This window comes from Lepidochelys olivacea (assembly GCF_965140295.1).
Source record: "Lepidochelys olivacea isolate rLepOli2 genome assembly, chromosome: 17".
Taxonomy (NCBI): domain Eukaryota; kingdom Metazoa; phylum Chordata; order Testudines; family Cheloniidae; genus Lepidochelys; species Lepidochelys olivacea.
The window spans coordinates 2,629,156-2,648,029 of NC_140427.1; the positions used below are offsets into that span (position 1 = coordinate 2,629,156).

Consider the following 18,874-nt stretch of genomic DNA (forward strand, 5'->3'; position numbering starts at 1 on the left):
ACAACATCAGCAGGCAAAATGTAAATACGAATCAAGAGGCAGACTGCTCGCAATTAGCTCGCATGCATGGGCAGCCCACTCGCCTGCAGTTCATATTCCAATTATGCAGCAGGTGCTGAGACACTGGGATGCTTGTCAGCTTACCTCAAACTGAATTAGGTAGATAAAAAGCAAGAGGATGAAATGTTTGGGACTGAGCTTGTGTTATGGTCGCTGCTGCAGCCACAGCTCAGCTGCTTCCCTGTGATAAACAGGTTTCCTGCTGGCAACTTATCTTTCATTCCTGGCTTTACATTTTCATCTTGTTGGCTGCCCATATGTCATATTATTTGCTTCCTAAAGATGGTTGTGTGCTTTTCATCTGGCAAGATACACCGACATGAGCGCTGTGTCTATGGAAGCTATTGTACCATGGGAACTGAAGTGAAAATGAACTGTCCATAGGTAGCCCCCTCACTAGGCTGAGGCTCATCCACCTGTTGGCATCCTTCAGGACTGGACCACGGGGATAAGTTTAATTAGGCCAGTCGAAGGAAGATGTTGTACATATCTGTGGTGCACGGTGAGTGCTAGAATCTGGGACTGTGGGGACAAAACCACACCTGGTTAGAAGCTGTCCTTAAATCATCCCACTGAGGGTGAATGTGAGTGAGAGCTCTCCCCTAAGAAGCAAGCAGTGGTTCTCTCTCTAAGCTTCAAAGTGGATGTTCGTTTCCTGAATGCAACAAAAACACCCTTTCCTCTTTTCAAGATAAGTGACTACGTTTTGCGTGAGATGATGACTACAGATCACTCTGGGCACATGGAAATCCCCTCCCCTCCCACTGTTCTCCGCAGGAGAGAAAATATCTTCAGGTGGGTTTGAGACTCTTCTGCCATCTGCAGGGATTTACAATAGTCATCCATGCCTATGCTGTAACACATGCAAAGAGCACTCAGCAGAGGCAGACTCCGTTCAACGGTAAACTTGCTGCTGCATTCGTCTCTTGGCTGCTGTCACATGCAGGAGGCTGGCTGCTGGATAGAAGATTAGGCTGATAGGTTAAGTCCAATTGTAATGTCCGGCCTACCGCTGGCAGAATATGCATACACTTTGTATACAGTCTGTGGGAATGGTGTCTATCATATGCTCTCTCCCATGGTATCTGGTGTGTGTGTGTGGTAATACATTATCCAGGGTTAGGAATCTTTTCTTTGGGCTAGATCCTGTAAACATTCAACACCAAGCATAATGCATACTCACATGAGTAGGTCCATATACTTCAAGAAAGCACGGTGTCTGGTAGTGACTGTTTGCAGGGCAAGGCCCCATATCTTGAGCATTCTGTTCTTTAAATTAATGTATCTTTTTTCCTGGTTCTGTTATCCTCATTTCCTCTGAAACATCCTACTGTGTAGTTATTACCTTCAACTGCCAAGGTCCTCACAGGCTTAGCTATTACATACATCTTCCCTTGCTGCTGAACTTAGTCAAGAAGTTACTTGCTGTTCCAGCAGATGTTTTTACTTTTTGTGAAACTCCACGGAGCAAATGTCAAGATCACTCTGAACCGGAAACTGTGTTTGCAGCAAGAACACAACACTAACTTAGTGTTTGTTTAAACCCATATGATTCTCAATACTAGATGAGGATGAGCAGGGTTGTGCTCCGAAGTGCTATTTCTATCCTTCCAATATGGCTGGAATGTTGTCTGTATCTGCCTGCTTGTAGGCCACAGGGAGGAAAGCAGCTGTTTTAGCAATATAAAAATTCCTTCCCTTCAACAGCAAGATATGTACGGTCCTTCACTGCAAATGCTACAGTAGTTGCCAAAAAGGCTGGAGTTGTAGAGTTTATGATCTTGTCCTCATTCTACTGTCATTTCAGAGATTACCTCTTCAAGTGCACAGACAGTTCCGAGGTCATTAGCACCTTTGCCTATGAAGAGCCTCACATTGCAGTTCCACTCCGTGAGCCAACAGGACGGGCCTTTGGGGTGTTTGATCTCAGCCCTGCACATTACCAGGGGTTACCACCTCATGAGCACAAAGACCTGCGGATAATGCTGAAGACGGCCCAGGCAGCTTGCTCCGAGATACTGAAAGAGTCTTCAGGGGAAACAGACCCAATCTATGTCCTAGGTACTGTGCGTGCAGGGCCAGTACAGTTTCTTTGGCCGATATTAGGAATCTCAGTAAAATTAAAGCCAAGACAGCACTCAGACAAGTACAGAAATACAAATAAAAACATACTTCAGTCATTTAAACCAAGTTTAAGTGAACCCCAAATCTCAGCAGACTCTGGGGAAAACAGCAAGGGAGGAAGAATGTTTCAGAGGCTCTGGCCCAGCTCCTCACGGATATTTATTCGTATTGAGTTAGGTGGATCTAACTACCTTTGAGGGTCTGGGCCTGTGTGTTCTTCAGGGTTGCTCAGAATGGAATCCAGATCATGAGCTTTGCCTCCCTTCCCCTGATCCATATACATTTTGAAAACACTGACACTCCTAGGCTGTTCGTAAACAGACCATTTATGAATACTATCTGTATTAGAACTGGAAGGGAAAGTTAATCATAAGGAGGGCAGACCCCTGTATTCAAACCTTACATCTTCAGTAGCAGGTCTTTCTGAGCCTCTTCTTGAAAGGTTGGCTTGTGATTCCAGTTGCAGAGCACATTGCGGATTTGAGGCGTGCACAGATTCTCTTCCATCGGCTCATGCTGCAGGACTTGCGTGAGTGTATCCAGAAACTCAGTCCCGAGTCCTTTGCCGACATAAAGCGCTACGCAGAGCCTCCAGCCATGGTGCATAACATACTAAAGGGTGTGCTGCTTCTTTTCTACCCAGAGTGGGTAGGTTCGGAGAAGATTGCGAACTGGAGTCATTGTGTACTGGTGAGATATCAAGTTCTTGAGCCACTCTCTGTTTAGGCAAACAACCCAAAAAGACACAATGGGACTTGTCAAGGGTGATATGAGAAAGAAATATGCTCCTGGAGATATGAGCAGTGGGGAGGCAGTGGACCTAAGGGGTTAACAGGCCAGATTTAATAAAGAGTGGAGAATGGAAAAGAGTGGAGAATCTATATATCTATATATCACTATGAATCTATAAGATATATCTATGCCTAAGTAGTAGATAAACAAGGAGAAAATATCCATTTCTTACCAAGTTCCATGAACGAACAGCAACATTAGTTTACCATGAATATCTCTAAAATGTAATATGGAATGTGATTCGCTATAAAACTTCAACAGGTTCTACAAAAAAAAATCTGATTTCAGTGTGCCTTCTGCCCTCCTTTGTACTCCTTGTCACAGCCCTCTTCCCTCTGTTTCTTTCCAGTTCCTCATATTCCAGTCCCTTGTCATAACCAACTGGCAATTTAGACTTCCTTGTTTGTTTCAATATTAATAAAGTCCCATAGTAAACATAATTCAAGAAGATAAATTCCAAGCCTGGACAGCAGAACTGGGAATGATGATTTCTGTTTCTATAGGGTTTTAGAGAGGTGTTATATATAGCAAAGGTGTCAGTGTAAAATACAAATCTAATGTATATCTCTCAGTATAAATAAACACTCACAGAGAATACGGTTGAATAAACAGATGTAGCATGACAGTCAATTTACTATTATATTGGAAGGAAATTTTATCATATTAAGAACCATTGGAAGACTTACAGGTCCCCTCATCCCTTTGCCCCTCGTACCTCACTTGCCTGCCCTCCCGCTCTTCAATTTTTCAGTCTTCCCAGCCTCCTGCCATCATACCACCACTCCCTTCTGCCTCTCCATCTCCATCAGTGTTCCCACAAACTTCACACCAGTTTGGCTTGGCTACCTTTAGTAACTTTGTAACCTTTTACTGTTTTTCCTGACCACCCTGTGATTCTATTCTTTGCATTGCAGAAACTTGATGGTGATTTGATTCAAAAGATCTGCTGCTTTGACCCAACTGCCACGAATGGGCAGGTTCAGACGGGGCTGCTGGCTAACTGTATCAAAGGTATATATCAAAAACGAATTCTGGGGTCATATGCTGCATCTAAGTATTGTCTCAATGAACTCTCAGCTGCATTTTTGGTCCCCCAACTATTTAAACTACAGACAAAGCATTCTAAACTTCTGTGGAATCTTTTTTGATGAATAAGAAAGACAGCCCTGCTAAGTATGATATCAAAACTCACAGCTCCAAGAGATGGCAGCCCATCTGCTTTGAAATGGGTTCCGTCACCACATGTCGGAGAACAAAAGTTACTTTGATGAGTAAACTCTTTTTCTATACATTTCAGGCTGCTCTGACTTATACCAGGGACCTGACCCAGGTCAGAACAGACCCAGGATTGGGGGACCACAAAATGGCTAATCATCATCTTTGTAAACAACAGCCCACAGACGCACCAAGTGCTTGTTGGTTGCAAGTAAGGATCTGGGCCTCAGTCCGTCTCTCTCTCTCCTCATGAGGATGAGCTTTCCAGGGTGGTAGGACGTGGAAGAGGCTGTTATAATTCTGAACATTTATAACAGGAACATGCAGGTTTCCTGTTGACTTGTGTTTAGATTTTCACAACATCTTTTTATATTACGCGTCCCCCCCCCAAATACTCTTTCATTTGTTTAACAACAAACTGTCCTTTGCTGAGCTGATGCTAGATGGAGGGTCTGTGAAAATCAGATGAGCGGTTGGCACTCACTAATTAAACTTGGCTTATTTATTGATACTACCTTGACACGTACCTTTTTATAGATGTAGCCTAGGCATGAACAGTAAACATTTAACCAGGCCTGGCTCCTTCCCTTCTGATATTAAACTAATTTATTGCAGCAACAAGAGCAGCCCCAGGCAGCCCCTCTTTCCCCACAATTCAAGCCCTGGATTAGATGGAGAGAATATAGTTCTACATTTGTAAAAGACAAGGTGCTGCTATTCTACAAAGGAACAGTTACGTGGCATGTAACCTATTCTGGGACTCAAACCAATTAGGATTTAGGAACTGAGGAGACAAATCAGTGGTCTAAATGCAATACCACTGACGGTCATATGTATCAATTTCAAAATGTATTACAACATTCACATAGATATATGTTCCTGCGTTTTCCTCACATGCGCCACACACCTGTACTGTAATATAATATGAAGCACTTAACTGCCTACACCATGTACCAGTAAAGCAAGAGAGAGTGGAAGTAAAATAAAACTTCTCCGTGGTATACACATCAGAATTAGTCCAGGTCCCTTTAATGCTGTGCACCTACTAGTTACCTTTAATTGGTACATATCAAAATAGCTGAAAAGGGCAACTAAACTTTAACCTCAGAATCTGAACATGGAGAAAACACTTTGCTTTTCTCACCTTTACTAGCATTTTAATGTCAAATGTCTAGTATTAAAGCCTAGCACAGCACCCAGCACAAATCCTATCACAATACAAGTAAACAGTAAAAGATGGAATTGATTTATACATAATTGATTTATTAAGTTGAAACCTCCCATTACAACAAACCAGATTACAGAGTAACAGCTGTCACATTTAATTACATTTTTTAATTAAAGCAGAATCTGTAAAACATACAACTAGTCCATAAAAAATAAAATCAGGGTGCCATGGAAGAGACTTTCTGAAAGCATCTAACTGATTTCTTTATGGATTCATATGGACGTTCTAGAGGAACTTCCACACCCTTATTTAAAATCAGTACAACCAGTTAATCTGTTTCAGAGCAGGATGAACTAAAACAAGTCAGGACAAAATTCGACCAATGTCTGCCTTCTAAAGCAACCTGATGAACAGCAAGGACACATCTGATCTCTCTCACAACTTAGGTCAGGGTAGTCATTATTTTTTGTCAAGGTCCAAATTTCTTGGTCAAGGTATAGTCAAAGGCCAGACTCCAGAGAAAATAATAATAATAATAATAATAATAAGTAAATAAAAAGATTTTGGGGTCTGTACAAAAGCATCTCGCAGTCCGGATTTGGTCCACAGTCCACCTATTCGCAAAAAGAAAAGGAGGACTTGTGGCACCTTAGAGACTAACCAATTTATTTGAGCATGAGCTTTCGTGAGCTACAGCTCACTTCATCGGATGCATACCGTGGAAGTTTCCACAGTATGCATCCGATGAAGTGAGCTGTAGCTCACGAAAGCTCATGCTCAAATAAATTGGTTAGTCTCTAAGGTGCCACAAGTCCTCCTTTTCTTTTTGCGAATACAGACTAACACGGCTGTTACTCTGAAACCAGTCCACCTATTGACTACCCCTGACTTACGTGCAGCAGAGATTTGTATAACTCGCCAAAGTGACCACGAACAGAAATAAAAGGACAGGACTATAGGACACAGAACTGGAAGGGACCTCCGGGGTCATCAAGTCCAGTCCCCTGCTATTGCAGGCAATCCAGGACAGCAATAATTATCCCTGGTTGGTACATAATTCAGATTTCACAAATGGAAAATAATTAGGAAGAATCATGGCATCAAGTTGAAAGAATGTATGCATACTAACAATTCCACAAGAACTAAATAGCACTGGGAAGGAAAGGATCTTGTCTGGCTCATCCCAGCTTGAATCACTGAGGATGTGGCAGACAGGCTTAAAAGGCAGCAAACATGTCTGAGAACAAAATTGTGCTATAGAGACTAACTAGGTTATAGCATGGCGTGGGAAGCATGGGTCTCAGAGAAAAATAAACACTGCTCAGAGAAACCAGGCTAGACTGTGTTGGCTACAACCACATCTAAACATGATGGTAGCTTCTATAGCTCATCTATGATCTTAGTGAGAGTTGAGCCAGAGAGAATAAGTCACCTTCCTACAGCTCCTCTAAGAACAACTATCAAAGGAATTTAATATATAATATCAAATATTTGTATTTACGCTTCAACAGGTCTTTCTACCTGCCTCTGCCAGGCTATGTTATTACCTTGTCTTTGGGTCAGTGCACAGTTGGATGCATGCACAACACACAAGTGTATTATTTTCTTTGGTTCAACCATGCACATGTTAAAAGGACCTTTTAAAACTCAATGGGCCAAGTTCAGCTCAGGTGAAACTCGGTTGATTTGCCCTACTGAACCCAGACCTGAATTTTCCAGCACATTTACAGGGCTGATTCATTCCAACCATCCAAACTGAAAGACATGCAAACACATCTAACAGCACAAGAATAAACTTTGCTGTCTAATCGTCAAACAAGGTGGGTGAGGTATCTTTTATTGGATCAACATTTGTTGATGAGAGAGACAAAGAAGAGCTCTTTGTGACTCAAAAGTTTGTCTCTTTCACCAGCAGAAGTTGGTCCAATAAAAGATATTACCTCACCCACCTTGTCTCTCTAATATCCTGGGATGGAGGAGGATACAACTACACTGCACAGAATAGTCAGACAGTAACGTGAGAGGGTTTGTTTGCTCCCAGCAGGTGTCAGCATTCTAATATACCAATCGTGAATGCTGCTTGTCTCATTTTAAAAAATCTATAGCATTTGTAAACCAAATTCAATGGATTGAAAAGGCAAATTACTACTTTCTAAACAGCCATGGATTAATATTCCATGGCTGTTTATAAAGTAGTAATTTGCCTTTGCCCAACATAGCTTTTCTGCAATAGAAACAATCAAATATGCAGCAGTGGATGATGGTTACTAATTCTCATCCAGCTAGAAAGTATGGTTGTAGTTCAAGTCTTAAAGTAGGAACTTCCTGGGGCAGTTTGACTCTTGGGATGCTCACTTTGGATTTCTTTAGTAAGTGAAAAACTCTAGGTCATGATTCTGCATTAGAATCTGCTAGTATGGGACCCCTGAGCTTGTGCAATATTCCACTAACTTTTGGACTCCACATGGGTACAGGGATCTATGCGAGCGGGTCATGCTAGAGCACTGGCCCTAGTTTTGAAATGGACTTCTGTGTTATGATTTTGTTTGTTTTAGGTATACCTAGAGAAGAGGTGTGGAAGCATAACTCTGTTCCAGCTGAATACCTGTACAACTGGGCACTTACCTGTCTAACACTAATAGAGCTCACGAAGGAACTACAGCATACACAAGATTCACCTTTAGCATCTCTGACTCCAAGACCCAGTCTGATTGCATATAAGTCAACAGAAGTTTTGCTGTCCTCTAACCCTAGTGATTCTATTATTTAATGTTACTTTTAAATGTTTGGCTTTATGTTTGCTATTCATAGCTAATAAACATAAGTTGCTTACCCGGTGTAGAAAATCATTAGGAATATCTAAGTAATTTATTTAGAAATGTTAAAAGGAATAATTCTGATAACATAGGTGGGTCATTCTAAACTCAAGAGACTTCGATTTTCATTTAATTCTGACGAGAAGAGGATTAAGCAAGAGGGCAAATATAACTTGTATGTCTAGCACATTACATGATTCATAAACGATAACAGAAAAAGCCCTTCCGAATTGAATTGTGTATTTAGCAAAGATTCATTTTCCTAAAGTGACATTTTCAAAGTCACTTTAAGCCTAGAAAAGATTGTTGAAGAGCATGCTTTTAGTTCTCCCAATGGGCAGAACACTTATTCTGGAAAATCCCTCTAGTTTTAATGTGACAGGAGTTTTCTTATTGGGTTAAAGCTTGTTTACAGCAAACTTTACTGCTCTGTTGCAAGATTCCATCTTTGCAATAAAGTATCTTTTGGCAGAATCAGTTTTTTAATAAAATGTTGGGAAATTAAACTTCTTTTTCTTTATTTAGTTGACAAAGTGTGATGTCTACCAAATACTTTCTAATTTGAGATTGCAGGTTGCTTTTAACCTCCCCCTATAAAATGATGGTGATTATCTGATAGCTGCTTCTAACTGGCAAGTGGGTTTCATATTTTTGTTAGGGGAAAGGCTTTTCAGGTCACTTACAGTGATATTTCTAGGAACAATGTCTTTACAGATATTATACTGATAGCCACAAGCACTTGTCCCTTCAGAAGATGCTCACAAACAATTCATTGTGAATACAAGTTACTTACTAAGCTTCCTGAATGGAACAAAAAAGGTAGGGTGCTTATAGATGACATGGTTTGTTTCAGCGAGTCAAAGTAACACACCAGGGCTTTGTCTAGTTCAGGGTCTGCACCGGGCAGGGGCGATACCAGGCTCAGGAAGGCGGTTTTCCCAGGGCGGGGCTCACCCGTTGCCCTGCGGGTGCGCTGACCCCGGCGATTTCCCCAAAGGCGGGAAACTCGGCTGCAGCGCCTGTGGTAGTGGCGCGCTGCTTTTGTTTCCCCTTTTCAGGTACCTGCAGCGACAGGTGCCTGCTCTGCACGGGCGCTTTGCTGGCAGCGGGCGGGCGGGCGCCAAAGGCCCGGAGCGCGCCCGGCGGGGCGGGAGGCAGGCCGCAGGCTCAGGCCCTTCACTCGCGGAGAGATGATCAGGCTGACAAAAGCTGGGAGCCCCAGCACTTGCGGGTGCCCGCACTGCCCTAGGTGAAGCGTCGCTTGGCGAAAGCCGGTTGCCCGCCGCCTCACGCCAGGAGTCCCGCGTGGCCGAGCGATCCGTTCGCCCCCCAAAAAGCGAACAGCATCTCGCCGCGTTTTACCGCGGAGAGCCGGGTTCAGGGCCCTGACCCCCAGTACGCCCCGAGCCGCCCCTGCCCTGCGGCGGGGCAGGGAAACGCCCCCGAGGGCGGCACGGGGGCGGCGAGGGAGACCCGTTTTGCATCGCTCGAAGCGGCTTCCCCCCCCGCGCCGCTCACGGGCCCCCGCGTTCACCCGGCAGGGACCCTCGGGCGCGCCCCGTCTGAGCCCGGCCGAGCTTCCCGCCGCGCCCCGGCGGGCTGAATACCCCCCCCCCGCCGCGCGCGGATATCAGCCCCCCCCCACCCCCGGCCCCACCGTCCCGCCTGCGGCGCGAGGCGGAACCGGCGCCGAGCGGGAGGCGGCGGTGCCCGGATGCAGCAGCGCAGCGCGCCCGACCCCAAGATGGCGGCGCCGAGCAAGCAGTGAGCGGGGCCCGGGCGCGTCAGGGGGGGGGCCCCATGAGAGACTCTGGGGACGGGAGAAGCGCCTGGGGGAAGGGACTGGGGGGAGAGGGGGCCTGGGAGGTGATGGGGCTGAGGGGGTGGTGCGAGGGGGGAGGGCAGTGAAGGGGAGGTTGGGGAGAGACCCCCATGGGGGCCTGGGAGGTGATGGGGTTGAGGGGGTGGTGCCATGGGGGAGAGGCCCCTGGGGGAGATGATGCCATGGCGGAGGGCAGGGAAGGGGAGGTTGGGGGAGAGGCCCATGAGGTCAAAGGGAATGGGGTTGAGATGAGGGGACATGAGGGCCAGTTGGGGGGGTGGTGGCATTGGGGGAATGACAATGTGGGGGAGTGGCTTTGGGGATATAGGGTCCTGTGTGTGGTAGGCTGAGAGGATAGGGCCCCAGGGGGACACGGAGGGGGATCACCAGGGCCTGGGATTGGTGGGGAGTCTGGGGTCCTGTTGGGGAAGGAGATAGGGTGATACAGTTGGGGGCAGGGGGTGGGATGGTGAGGGTAGATGAGAACATGGGGCAGATGCTGGGGATGTGGGGCAGCTCTTGAAAACACCACCTGTGGGCAGTGGGGTTACTCACGTGGGCCCCTGCAAAACAGTGTGGTGGACCAAGGCATGCTCAGAAACAATCTTCACCTGGGGCTGTATGATAAGCAGATGACTTACAAATCACTTCATTTTGTTTTATTCAATCTGGGCTCTAGGGTCTCAGGGCTGCAACTTTGGAGAGGGCAAACATTGCAAGGGAATGTTTGTTTGTTTTAAAAGCAACTGTTTATCCTGGAAGCTTCTTGCACCAAATTAATAGAAATATATCATTGGGTCTAGAGCTAGTAAAAGTTTGTTTTTCCCAAATCTAATTTTGGGGTCAAATTTATTATTGTTTACTTCCTGTACAACTCACAAAGCCTTTCCAAACAGGAAAGAAGACATGTTCCCTGCCCCTAGGAGCTCTTAGGCCTGGTCTACACTTAAAAATTAGATCAACCTAGCTACATCTCTCAAGGCAGGCAGCCTGTCTCCCTACCCACCTCTACTGCACTCATCACCTTCCAGTAGTGCCTTAAGTGGCATGACTAACATCTGTCACATGTAGTTCCTTCCCTCTCATCCTGCTGGGGGCAGGGAGGGGAATTGTGTGTGCAATGGAGTGTTTTTTATTGGTGTGTTTTTTGTTTTTAATGTATCTCTTGTTCTGTGTGTGTATATACAAGAGGGCCAGTCAAAGAAGTGTGCCTTAATTTGGAGTGGAAGGTGGTGAGGTTTGGGATTGTCCTTCATTCCTGTGAGAGTTTGTTCCACAGTCCAGTACCAGCCCCCTGAGAAAGCTCTTGTTTCTTGCACCATAGAGTTCATTTGTGCATGGGAGCAGAGTTTCAACTACACACTTAATTCTGGATCTTCAGGTCATGGTGTACTTCTGCAGTACAAGTAATAAATAATAATAGGTGATCTTTTAGATGGCCTGGGCCCAAGCCTCTGCATGCCTTGAAAATAGTATTGAGACCTTGAACTTGACTTGATATTCTATAGCAGTGGATCTCAACCTTTCCAGACTACTGTACCCCTTTCAGGAGTCTGATTTGTCCTGCATACCTCCAAGTTTCACCTTACTTAAAAACTACTTGCTTACAAAATCAGACCTAAAAATACAAAAGTGTCTCAGCACACTATTACTGAAAAATGACTGACTTTCTCATTTTTACCATATAATTATAAAATAAAACAATTGGAATTTAAATATTGTACTTACATTTCAGTGTATAGTATATAGAGAAGTATAAACAAGTCATTGTACGATATTTTAGTTTGTACTGACTTTGCTAGTGCTTTTTATGTAGCGTGTTGTAAAACTAGGCAAATAAGTAGATGAGTTGATGTACTTCCTGAAAGACGGCTGCGTACCCTGAGGGTACGCGTACCCTTGGTTAAGAACCACTTTTCTACAGGAACCCTCTGTAGGGAGCAGCTACAGGTTTGATGTGCTCACAGTATCCTGTGTTGGTGAGAGAATGCTGCTGCATGTTTCGTACTAACAAACCCTTCCCAAAAGAGTAGAACTAATCTCTTAAGAAAGACAAATGTTTATTTGTAGGCTTGGCAGAATTTGATTTTTATTTTTTTTTATAATTTCAATGAATAATATCGATTTTATTTTTAAATATTTTTTTCAATTTTTATCAATTTAAATTTTCACAGTTGCGTAAAATTATGGGACATTAGATAACGGGAGGCAGACAATAATTATTTAATGACAGATGTTGAGATTCAAAAAGTTAAAACATTATAACCATTAAAACACAAATTGTTAATATCACATCAAAATATACAAAGTAAAGATCCTTAAATCAAACTCAAGTAAGAAAAATGCTGCTTGTGAATTTATTAATCTGTTCATTTTGATTATTGGTGGAAATTATTTTTCGAGGTGTGCGTGTGTATGAGATTATGCCCGTGTTTAATCCTTTGCAGAATAAAGAGCCCGAACTAGTTTCTTCTTATGGTAGAAATGGGCTTTCAGGAGGGATTTAAGTGAGAGGGTACTGGCTTTGTGGACCAGCTCTGGAAGGGCATTGACTGGAGAGTGGGTGGCATGGGAAAAAGCTTGAAGACTGCTGTAGGAGAAGCGTATGAATGGGTGACAAGGTCGGCTACATTGTACCAAATGTCCTAAATTATGCCCAATAACTGTGGCACTGATGCTGATTTTGCTAGTGTGCTATTTTCTGTTTTTAAAATTGGGTGGTTGTTTTCTTTGTCTTGGAATATAATACATATATTACCGTATTATTGTCAATAATACTAAAAGGGTGATTTCTAACCTTTTTCTCCAGATATGGGCTTATTTTGCCCAAGAAAGCATTGCAGAAAACTCTGATGTTGAAGAAACATTCAGTCTTCGCAGATGACTCTGATGAGGAGGTTAGTTATCAATAATTTTCTCCACAGTAACACTGAAATGTACATTTCATTCTGCTGCTTTTCAGTACGTTAAATGGAGGATTACTTTGAGCTGAATATCGATTGGGAACATTTTATGGGCAGATGCCTGCTAATAACAAAAGAAGTCCAAATTCAATATACATTTCATTTCCAAAAATGCCTTTTTGAGTAGCATGATCTAGTGGTGAAAGCAAAGATCTGGGCCTGGGGAGCTCTCAGTTCTTTCCTTGATTCTGCCGCTAATTTGTGTGATCTTGAGCAAAGTACTTAACTTCTCTGTAGGCAAATGGTTCTTTGAAATAGATTTTTGCTATTCTGGAACTGTTATGTCCAGAACTCAAAAGACCTTTAACAGCTCATTTCTTCAGCTTGTCTCTATAATTAAAATAAGTCTGCACTAATGCTTCTAAAAGTGTGTAGTCTGGGGTATTTCTGAAGAACATTGTGCAGTTTAAAGTTCAGAGTTCTGTACTGTTTTTAAGGGGTACATTTTGTTTTAGGTATTTTTGAAATACAAATCAGTGCTCTAATAGCCTGATCCAACTTCATTTGAAGTCCTATCTGAATCTTAATGAAAACAGTGCAAAATTAACCCTGATGTGTATGAAAACTTTTATTTTAACACAATAGGTAAGAAATAGTCAGAGTTGTGCACCTGAGAGTTGTCTGGTTATGCCATACGCATTTGAAGTTACTTTGTATAGTGTGAAAAGGAGTATAATTTATCGCAGGTTTATCACTTGTGAGTTATGAGTCTATACAGGTAAAATTACACTCTATCCCTATGTTTGTAGCTCTGTCTGACATGTTCTATTCCATAGACTTGTTTGGTGGCTGGGTGAGCAAGTTGAACATATTATTCATGTGGACAAAATAAAAGATGAAATGTCTCGTAAGTCTCAGGAACAGAATGAAGTAACTGCACTAGTCAGATGTTTTTGTAAACAGATTGTAAAATTTTAAGGATGAACAATAATTCATCCTTGTGTTTAATCCAAACAAAGGTCCCAACCCTGTAAACACTTATCCACACGCTTAAGTTTACTTATGTGAGTAGTCTGATTTAATTTAGTGGTGCTACTTGTGAGAGTAAAGTTAAGTACATGTTTGGAGGATCTGGGCCAAACCTCACAAAGATTCTTTGACAGCTTATTTTTGTTAAGCATTCACAAAAATTGAGTTCATAATTGGCATGGAGCATAATTAGGAAGTGAAATGATCTTCTAGAAATCTAAACTTCGTAGAGTTTAAAGAATTCCTGCTTTGTCAGTAGTTGATTGGGATATGGAAGAATGCCATAGACTTTTTGTATTTCTTTTCCTTGATGATGCAATTTGATTTCTGGATGATGACTTCCATGACATTTCAAGTCGAGCGTTAGGACAGTGTACAATACTGCTAGTACATGACTTACCTAAACATGTACTCTGGTTCTTCTTCGAGTGCTTGCTCATATCAGTTCCAGTTAGGTGTGTGCACGCTGCATGCACGGCTGTCGGAAGGTTTTCCGTAGCAGCCACCCGTCGGGCCGGCTGTGGAGCCACCTGGAGTGATGCCGATATGGCGTTTTATATACGACCCTGCCGGCCCGACCCCCCTTCAGTTCCTTCTTACTGCCAGTGACAGTTGTTGGAACAGTGGTTTCTTGTTCTCCAGTTGTCTACTACTCCCTAGCTATCTTACTTATCTCTGTATATAGTTACCCATTGTTAGTTAATTGTTTAGTCATTATCTCTAGTGTTAAGTATAGTTTATAGCAGTTGAGGGTTTTCCCCTTCAACGAGTGTCCTATGGGGCATGCCATCCCAGGGCTTCAAACCTTGTAGCTCTTGCGGCAAGCTTATGCCCACGGCAATCTGCACAACTCCTGTCTTCGGTGCCTGGGAGAGGCCCACCGGGCAGACATGTGTAAAATTTGCAAGGCGTTTAAATCCCGAACCAGAAAGGAGAGGGACGCTTGCCTGAAATAACTCTACATGGAGTCTGCTCTCCATCCGCCACAAGACTTGGGCCCGAGCGCCTCGATGCAGGGTGCTCCTCCAGCGGTGCCGTCTACAGCTTTGCAAAAGGACTCGGCACGCCCTCCTAGGGGCTGGTGATCTCCCGGGGCCCAGAAGCGCTCCCCCCGGCACTGCTCCCCCTCCCTGGCCGCCTGTAAAAAGCAGGCCATGGGAGGACTTCCTCAGAGGCTTGAAGCAGATGCTGCAGCCCCAGCAGGACACCCATAAGACTGACAGACCCTCCAGTAGGCCTCAGCCCGCATGGGCCCTCGGTCCCCCGGGCAGCCCCACACCACCAGACTCTCTGCAGGTGGAGGAGGTCACGCTGACCTCCACTCCGGACACTTTTGAGGCCTCTAGAGGGCTCATTGAGATGACTGCGCCTGTGTCCCCGATCTCAAGGCCTCCATCAGCTCGAGCCCCGGTACCATCAAGGGGCAAACCGGCAATGTTTGGGCCATCTGCCCCCAGACCAGCATCACTGCGCCGGCCTGAGTCCCAGCGCTGTTCTGAGTCCCAGCACCGCACGTATGTTACGTGCCAGTCTGACTCGCGGCACTGGTCTTGCAGCCCCGATCCTCGGAGCTGTTCCCCACTCTAGGTGGTCATCAGCTGATAGGTTGTGGTCCCGCTCGAGGTCTAGGTCATGGTCTGAGACCTTGCGGCACTGCTCAGACCATCCTCGTTCCGTGCACCGCTCTCCATTGCAGCACCGCACCTCTCCAAGTTGCCGATCGCAGCGCAGATCTCCGGCACGGCAACGGTCGTGGTCACTCTCTCAACACCGCTCCCCATTGAGGCAAGGTCCAACTTCTTGGCACCTGTCGACCTCACGGTACCGCTCTCCACAATGGCACTGGTTGCCGCCTAGATCTCGCTATTCCTTGCAGTACCCATCCCACCAGTTGCGGGACACGGAGCTTTCCTTGATGCACTTGAGCACCGCCCCTCCTTGACCGTCCCGCTCCCAATCTCCCTCCCTTAGGTAGAAATGGCTATACACAAAAAGTAAATAAACTACAAATAGTTATTTCCCCCCTCTAATCCCATTCAATTCACAGTACTAGTTTTCACATTTTCAGATAGCAGTGTGTTTTTTTTTTTTTAATGGATCCATATCCCTTTAACATTTCAGGAGGAAAGATTATTGCATTTTCTTTTACCTTTACCTTAATAATTTGAGCATAAAGTATCAGCACATTAATTTAAAGAAAATATTGTCAACTCAAATTTTAGCCAACATTTAGATTTTTAAAATGAAATATTTAAAAATCAGAAGCCCTATAGAAATCAACAATTTGTTCCAAAATATTCAGTGTAAACCGTAATTGCTATACAGTTTTTGCAGCAGAGAGAACCTGAAAGAGCATGGATCAGAAGCAAAACCGAAACTGATTCATTAATTTTTACTGTCCAAGCTGGACAAATGCAAAAAGTAAGTAAATGGTTAAAAGGAAATTGTATTATTAGTTTGAATAACCTGTAGCCTTACTAGTAACCAAGAAATTTAGTTTGTTTAAAATACAAGATGTTTAAATTTATCCAGCTCACTTTTAAAAAAATATATTAATAACTTATAAAGAAAAGGAGTACTAGTGGCACCTTAGAGATTAACCAATTTATTTGAGCATAAGCTTTCATGCATCCGATGAAGTGAGCTGTAGCTCACGAAAGCTTATGCTCAAATAAGTTGGTTAGTCTCTAAGGTGCCACAAGTCCTCCTGTTCTTTTTGTGAATACAGACTAACACGGCTGCTTCTCTGAAACCTATCGTTAATAACTTAATAATTTCTACCTGCTCCAGCAGAGGGTGCAGCAACCCATGCAAATTACAGTTCGGCGTATGCTCCTGTCATTGAGGCACTGAGATGGCCGTATAATGCGAGGTGGATAGAGCTGGGTATTTTACAAATAAAAATAATTGATTATCTTAGGAACATACTGTTAAATTGGGGTATAACAAAGGAGTTTAAAGCAGGATCTTTATCCTCTTTAAATGTTGATCTATAGTTAAAGAGAAGATAAGTATTCTGGAGGTGGAGTTACAATATATTTAACTTCAGCATCGAAGTATAATGTTATGGTTTTTATCAACCAAAATTTATTTCTGAGAATTTTAATCATGCCCACAGTCTATGAATTTCAAACTCTAATTTTAAAATGTTTTAATTAATTTAATATTATGCTCACTCCACCTTCCACTCTAAAAATTTTCAATGTAGGTGAGATCTGTTACCCTAATATTACTGTTGGTTTTCTAAAGCTAAACTTGAGTTCTTTTTTTCTCTTGTGTGGGGGGAAAATCCAGAGCAAATCCAAGTGGAAAAGAAACACTATATCTGAGGTCCCTCATTCGCATAGTTTCTGAGCAATTCACAAACTGCCTCTGTGAAGTAGCAATGCCATATTACAGAAGGGAAACAGAGGCACAGAGTGACCAAGAGTGGGATCCACAAATGTATTTAGGCACCTAAGTCCTGATTTTAGGCACCGCTGTGATCCACAAACCTCCAGCTCAGCTAATCCTGTAAGCGCCTGGACTCGCTTGGTGCCTAAGTTTTTGCCGTAAAGGTTCCCTATGTTTCTGGCTCTGATTGTGTGCACTGCAGCCCTACTTTAGGTGCCTGGGCACCTAAGTCCCAGAGTAATTCACAAAGTAGGGGAGAGAGGTTGTTTGGCTACCTAAGTCACATGCAGGGCCCGATCCAGTAGGCGAGCTCAGAGGTAGCCTAACTCCACACAAAACAGCTAGGGGGAGGAGCAGGCGGAGGAGGACTTTACAACTTTTAGCTGAGTGGTTAGCGTTTTTAGCCTTCCTCTGCAGCGGGGGCATGGGTCACTTGCGGGTTTAAACTAGTGTAAATGGCGGATTCTCTGTAACTTGAAGTCTTTAAATCATGCCTTGAGGACTTCAGTAACTCAGCTGGAGGTTAGAGATCTATTACATGAGTGGGTAGGTGGGGTTCTGTGGCCTGCAATGTACAGTAGGTCAGCCTAGATGATCATGATGGTCCTCTTAGACATGGGATGTGGGAGACTGCTGGATCAAGTCTTCCCTGTGCCTGAGGAGGAGGAGAAGGGATTTGAACAGTGATCTGCCCGCCTGAGGAGAGAGCCCCAAACACTTGGCTATGGAATGTTGTGGCTTGGATCTCCCTAAATCTCTCCTATTGAAGTTGTTCCACTTAAATTAAATATTGATTAGGCCAGAGCAAGAGTTAGAATGACTCTGTATCCTAGTGGTTAGGGCATTCACCTGCAAGGTGGCAGATCCTTGGCAGCCGAACTCCTGTCTTGCCTGCAGTTTGTGACTCTCGAACAGTGATAGGTGCCTCTCTGCAGCCAGGACTTGGCACCAAATTCAGAGAGAGGAGTGGGGCTTCTCATTGCATCTCCCATTGTCTAGCTTAGACGGCTCCCTGCCTACCATGCGGTCTTTGTGCATCACATTCTAAGGCACCTATCTCTCCCCATTCATTTTATAGGAGCCGAAGTCAGGCTTTGTGGATCTCAGTGTTGTTCCAGTGATTTTTTTAGGCCTCTAAAAGTTATACGCTGTGAAGCTCAGCATCATAACACTTAAGTCTCTTTTGTGGATCCAGGCCTAAATGACTTGCCCAAGGTGTCTCAGGAAGTCTGTGGCAGGGATTTGAACACAGGTGTCCCAAGCCAAGCCCTAGGATCACCTTGCTCTCCAGTACATATACTTCTACACAGAAAGAGAGGAGAAAAAAAAATAAATCCAGTGAAATAATGATTTCATCATCTTGGTTTTGTTGTAGAATGTAAAATCTGTGTAAAATTCTGCGACTGCAGAGACCTCAGTGATTTGAAATTGATGAGTGGGAAAATTACTAGTTTTCGGTCAGACTGCTTGTGGACTTGCACTACATGTCTCAGCAACCAAATGCTATTGTCCAGAAACGTTTTTCTATGCATGTGAGTAATAATCGATGCTG

At 43.9% G+C, this 18,874-nt stretch overlaps 2 protein-coding genes across 2 annotated transcripts in view; both read left to right on the forward strand.

Annotated features, from left to right (window-relative positions):
- EFCAB5 (EF-hand calcium binding domain 5) overlaps positions 1-8,566 on the forward strand; it is a 66,205-nt gene extending 57,639 nt beyond the window's left edge. The window contains exons 18-22 of the mRNA XM_084651162.1: positions 752-855; positions 1,868-2,121; positions 2,645-2,874; positions 3,891-3,987; positions 7,915-8,566. Of these exons, the coding sequence (XP_084507288.1) occupies positions 752-855; positions 1,868-2,121; positions 2,645-2,874; positions 3,891-3,987; positions 7,915-8,129 (900 nt within the window). The 3' untranslated portion in view covers positions 8,130-8,566. The remainder of the gene's footprint in view (positions 1-751; positions 856-1,867; positions 2,122-2,644; positions 2,875-3,890; positions 3,988-7,914) is intronic.
- A 1,237-nt stretch (positions 8,567-9,803) lies between these two features.
- Positions 9,804-18,874, forward strand: part of NSRP1 (nuclear speckle splicing regulatory protein 1) — a 32,350-nt gene continuing 23,279 nt past the window's right edge. Inside the window, 2 exon segments of the mRNA XM_084650572.1 lie at positions 9,804-9,939; positions 12,807-12,894. Of these exon segments, the coding sequence (XP_084506698.1) occupies positions 9,890-9,939; positions 12,807-12,894 (138 nt within the window). The 5' untranslated portion in view covers positions 9,804-9,889.